The sequence below is a fragment of the Arachis ipaensis genome, chromosome B7 (assembly GCF_059453495.1).
Source record: "Arachis ipaensis isolate K30076 ecotype BB chromosome B7, ASM5945349v1, whole genome shotgun sequence".
In the NCBI taxonomy this organism is placed as follows: domain Eukaryota; kingdom Viridiplantae; phylum Streptophyta; class Magnoliopsida; order Fabales; family Fabaceae; genus Arachis; species Arachis ipaensis.
This window is the reverse complement of record NC_142442.1, coordinates 11,995,164-12,000,111: the sequence shown is the minus strand read 5'-3', so window position 1 is coordinate 12,000,111 and position 4,948 is coordinate 11,995,164. Positions and strand designations below refer to the sequence as shown.

Below are 4,948 nucleotides of genomic sequence, written 5' to 3'. Positions count from 1 at the left end.
ATTTTATTTTTTTAAGTATATATTGATATTATTATTAAAAAAATTTAAATTTTTATTTTAATAAATATATAAAAACCCCATAAAAGAAGTTAAAAACCCATCCCATAAATGCCAAATTGCCAATCATATCCGCATATATGCGAGTAACACCATTTACATATTTAATATTTGGTGAAAATTTACTTAGAGTTGTTTTTATGTAAAATTAATATTTAAAAATTATTAAATAATTTAATAAATTTAATTAAATTATCTAATAATTTTTTATTATTTATTTTATATAAAAATAATTATGAGTCATCTTAATAGTTAAGCTATCGCTTAATTAATTTAATAGATTCTGTTATGTTATCATATTTGAAAAGAAATCTCGTAAAATATTAGACTCGTCACCGTAATTATTACGTCTTTTGCATAAAAAAAAAATTATTACTTCTTTGTTCTTTCTTTATAAAATAAGTATGTTTTTTTTATTTGATTAGCATAAGTATTTTAGTTTTTATACTTATTAAAAGAATATCGTAGTTACTAGTTAGAGGGACTAATTAACATAGAAGTATGGATCTCAGTAGACAAGTGGAGGGCGGATCGCATACCAGGACAAATGTCCCAAACCACTGGCCCAATATTTTCAGTTGTTAGCAAATTATGAAAAAAAAAATATTAGAGATCCATTAAAATTTATTATGTTTTATTATTAATATTTAAAAAAATATATATTATTAAATTATTAAATTAAAAAAAATAAATTAATAATTAAAAATAATAATAAAAATAATAAATTTGATAATTTTTTTAATAATTTTATTACATATTTTTTATTTTTCTTACTAATTCCTTTTTTGTCATTTTTTTTCTAAAAATTCTATATAAAATTATCAAAATCAATTATTTATATAATACTTTTTTTATTTTATATTTTCAATGTCTTAGAAGCTTCTACTTAATGAATAAGAAATTTATTTTGTTAACCAATATCATATTCATTATAGCAAAGCTTTTATTTTATACTATTTTAGTTGAAGGTAAAAATTGGTATGAAAAAATCTTTATAAATAAATTTCAAATATAATTTTATATACCTATGAATAAAATTCTACATTCTACTGTTACCATGAATTGGAGAAGAAAATATGTGTATCCATGAGATCTTAATATTCACTTAATAAGCATTTTTCGAAAAATATTTTCTTTAAAAAGAATTCTCCATTTTTTAAGTTTGGATTTTTTCAATGTATAGAAAATTTACAATTAATTTATATTTTTATTTCTATTTGTAACACTTGTGACTTTGTGAGGAATATCTTAAAATATTTATTAAAAGATTTAAAAAAAAAAAATAATTTTGAACTGTCTCAAAGGGACCCTGAAACCTTAATAAAAGCAACTTGTCTTCAACATTCTATACTCCAACTCACAAACCCCACATACACACACATCTTTCTCTCTCTCTCATTTTTTTCTTTTCTTTTCTTTTTAGGGTTCTATCTTTTTCTCTGTGCTCTCTCTACTGGGTCCCACCTTGGCCTGCAAAACACAGCAGTACAGCACACACAGCTGGGTCATTATTAAATCTTCCTCAACCAGCAACTTCAACTTCCTCATTCTCCACAACGGTTCTACACTCCCTTCTCTCCTACACTCTCTCTTCTATCTTTCTTTACACACTTAACTCACCAAAAACCATGGCTAAGGCTTCAGAAGAGGCTGACCTATGGCTTCACCACAACACCACTACTCCTGACTTGGCTCTCACCGAGTTCGGCTTCCCTTCCGAGTTCCCCTATGAGTTCGACTCGTTCGGGTTGGAGCCACTCAGCTCACCGCCTGTGGAGTCCGTCGCCGGTTCCACTGAGACCGAGAGCAGCGACGAGGAGGACTTCTTTGCCGGGTTGACTCGCCGGCTCAGTCAAGCAACTGTTCACGAAACTCGGAACCAGCAACTCAGTAGTGTCCCCATCAGCAACAGTGACAAAGCTGAGGTAAGAAAAAGAAAGGGTTTCTTCGAAGCCTCAAAACGCTGTCGTTTTCTTTGATTGTTTCCTTTTGTTTCCTTTGCAACGAAGCTAACTCTGTCACTTTTTTTGTTTACTTTCCTTTTTGGCAGAGAGAGAAGACGACTCGGGTCCTAGCCGGGTCACCCCAGTCGATACTGAGCGGAATCGGGAGCTGGTCCGGTCGAAGTGCGGGGTCCGGCGACGGAAGCCCTGAAGGCGGATGTTCCCGAGTTTCGTCGCCGTTTTCCGCCGCGAACGACGCCTGGGAGGTCATATCCGCCGCCGCAGGTCAAGTCGCGAGGCTGAAGATGCACGCCGGCAGCTCCACCGCTACAGCCGCAGCGTCGAAGCTCGATTTCCAAACCCGAGGAGTCCTCGGCGGCCTCCCTCACTCAACTGCCTCCTTCGGGAATCCAAATCTTTCTCAGATTTACAACCACGCGCCTCAGGTAACCGTCTAAAGAGTTTGTTACAACTAAAAATCAAAGTTAGTTACAACCGTAACATATCTAACCGATTTTGTTAACTTATCCAGGTTCCGTACCAGACGGTTATGCAGGAGCACTTGTTCAAGCAGCAGTGTAGTTCTGTGTTGGGAAGGCAAGGGAATAATAACAAACCGATTAGCTGGTCGAGTCAGCAGTTACGTGGAGGCGTGAAATGCGTGCGCGTTTTGCCTCAATCTTCTGCATGGCACAATCTGCACCAAGTTAAGAACCACCAGAACCAGCAGCACATGGCGCGTGCTGGATCCGGATCAAGACCCGTTTTTCAATCCGGATCTGGTGCTGGTGGTATTAAAAGGGGTTGTGCTGGTACAGGTGTTTTCTTGCCACGCCAATACGGTGCCCCTCCTCCTGAGACACGCAAGAAAACAAGTAAGAAAAAAACCTTGTTAATTTCTGTATTATTGTTACATTTGTCGGTTTTATTATACTAAACTTGAAGTGTTTTCTTTGTTTATAGGCTGTGCACCTGTCGTGGTCCCAGCAAAGGTTATGCATGCTCTGAACTTTAACAACAATGACCTCAATGTTAACGCTGCTACTACTACTTCCACCCAACAGCAACGATTCACAAGAGCTTTTTCAGACTATGGTGAGTATTTAAATTCAAGTTGAGTTAATTACCTAGGAGTAAGTAGTAACTTTATTTATTATTTTAATTAATTTTTTGTAGATGCGTTGCTGGCAAGGAGAAATGCTCTTCTGATACAGCAGCAGAGACTTGCTGCAGCTTTACGGCGAGAAGAGACAGCTACTTATGAAGCTGCTCTGCCCCAGGAATGGACGTATTGACGTCTCTTCGTAATTTGAATGAAGATTAAAGATTCAGTTTCTCCAATGGGGGGAAGCAGCAATAGTGCAATACTGAAGATGAGAATTAGTAAAGTTTTAATATTAGTAGGGTTGTCATAGGGCAGTTGGTATTTTAGGGGTTTTTTTGAGTTTTTTATTAATATAAAGATGTGATTCAAGAATGTGTTTAGGTGAAATAAGATCATCCGGTTTTTGGGGGGAAGATGCAGCTATTCGGGGTCTTTCAAAGATCTTTGATTATTAATTATTAATATTTATTAGTTGTAATAAGTTAAGGGAGGCCCATTTTCTTACCATCTTGTAATATGTTGATGGATGGAAGTGTGTTAGTGGGGTTTGTTAGAAAGTGTTTGAAAAAAATTGCCCATAACTCTTGCTCGTTATTACAGAGTAGTATATGTAATAATAATAATTTATACTATAGTGTGTAGTAAAAGAAGGCTGAGTTTGTGCTTTTTACTGTTTCTCACTGGATATTTGGCTTTATATTTCATTTTCTCACATGAAATTTGTCGTTGTTACATCGCTGTCAATTGTCAAATGTCAATACCATCTCATAACCCCAGTAGCGGGGGCAGCTTAAAATAAAAGAGTGATTACTGATTAAACAGGGTTACGATTATGATGTAAAGTAGAATGGATTAATCAAGAGAGATTTGATTCAGTTGAAACTTGAAAGAGAGTTGCTTGCGGAGTTAGGCACAAGGGATGCAAATGAAATGAATAGGCATGATGGGGTCGGTCTTTTCTGTGATATGAACAGAGGAGAGAGGCAGTGTGTGTTTGAGGTGGTGGGGGACCCATTTCGTCTCGGTTAATACCCAGTCCAGTGCATCTCCCGCTCATTTTTTCTCAAAGAAGCAACCCTCCCCCAAAAGAGTTGTCATTTTGAAAGTTGTGTGATTTGATTTCGAGCTGTTCCCCTTCTCATTTTGACTTGGTCAAACCTCTTTCCTTTCTTTCTTTAATGTTGTTACTTCTTTTCGTTGTTTCTTTCTGAGAAAAAAAAAAAAAAAAACTTAAACTGCGTTCACAATTATCTTGAAAAGCAATAAAATTTTTAATAAAAAATATTTTTTTTGTCTTTAAACTTTATATTTGTGAGATTAGTTAACTTTTTTATAAATATTTTTTTTGTATTAATAGAATAAGTCTACTTAATATATTAAATTATTGATTTATCCGTCAAGAACTAATTAGAATTGACAATTTTTTTTGTTAAGAATTTCGTTGTCTTTTATAGTTAATTGTTAGTTTTTTTATTTTTAGTTACTTTTTTCAAATATATTATTGACTAAATTTACGGTGTAAAACTAAGAAATATTCGTAATTTTTAAATTTTTTTATTTACAAAAATTAAACGAAAGATATATTAGTGATTAACGAGTCATAAACATATTTTTGAAAGAGATTATTAACAGAAAGACTAACATCAAATCATTTTCCAATTCTCAAATTATACTTGATAAACATTCAAACCAGATTTTCAAATTAATCTTCCACTCACTATCTCAATACCAACTCAATATTCAGAAATAGTCACATTCAAGTAAGCAATCACATTCATTCAAGGCAATTCAGTTCAATTCATAAGACTCCATAATCACTAAAATAATTATTTGCTAAAATATC

At 33.9% G+C, this 4,948-nt stretch overlaps 1 protein-coding gene across 1 annotated transcript; it reads left to right on the top strand.

Annotated features, from left to right (window-relative positions):
- Nucleotides 1–1,410: 1,410 nt before the first annotated feature.
- Nucleotides 1,411–3,773, top strand: LOC107609288 (uncharacterized). The gene is made up of 5 exons (XM_016311175.3): nucleotides 1,411–1,982; nucleotides 2,108–2,446; nucleotides 2,533–2,875; nucleotides 2,964–3,095; nucleotides 3,177–3,773. Exons 1-5 carry the CDS (start codon nucleotides 1,686–1,688, stop codon nucleotides 3,293–3,295), a joined length of 1,230 nt encoding a protein of 409 aa, XP_016166661.1. The 5' UTR covers nucleotides 1,411–1,685; the 3' UTR covers nucleotides 3,296–3,773.
- The last annotated feature ends 1,175 nt before the right edge of the window (nucleotides 3,774–4,948 follow it).

Coding starts and splice junctions, on each gene's coding strand:
- LOC107609288 (XM_016311175.3), top strand. CDS start 1,686: ATGGCTAAGGCTTCAGAAGAGGCTGACCTATGGCTTCACCACAACACC. Junction 2,447..2,532: donor TTTACAACCACGCGCCTCAG/GTAACCGTCTAA, acceptor TAACTTATCCAG/GTTCCGTACCAGACGGTTAT. Junction 3,096..3,176: donor AAGAGCTTTTTCAGACTATG/GTGAGTATTTAA, acceptor AATTTTTTGTAG/ATGCGTTGCTGGCAAGGAGA.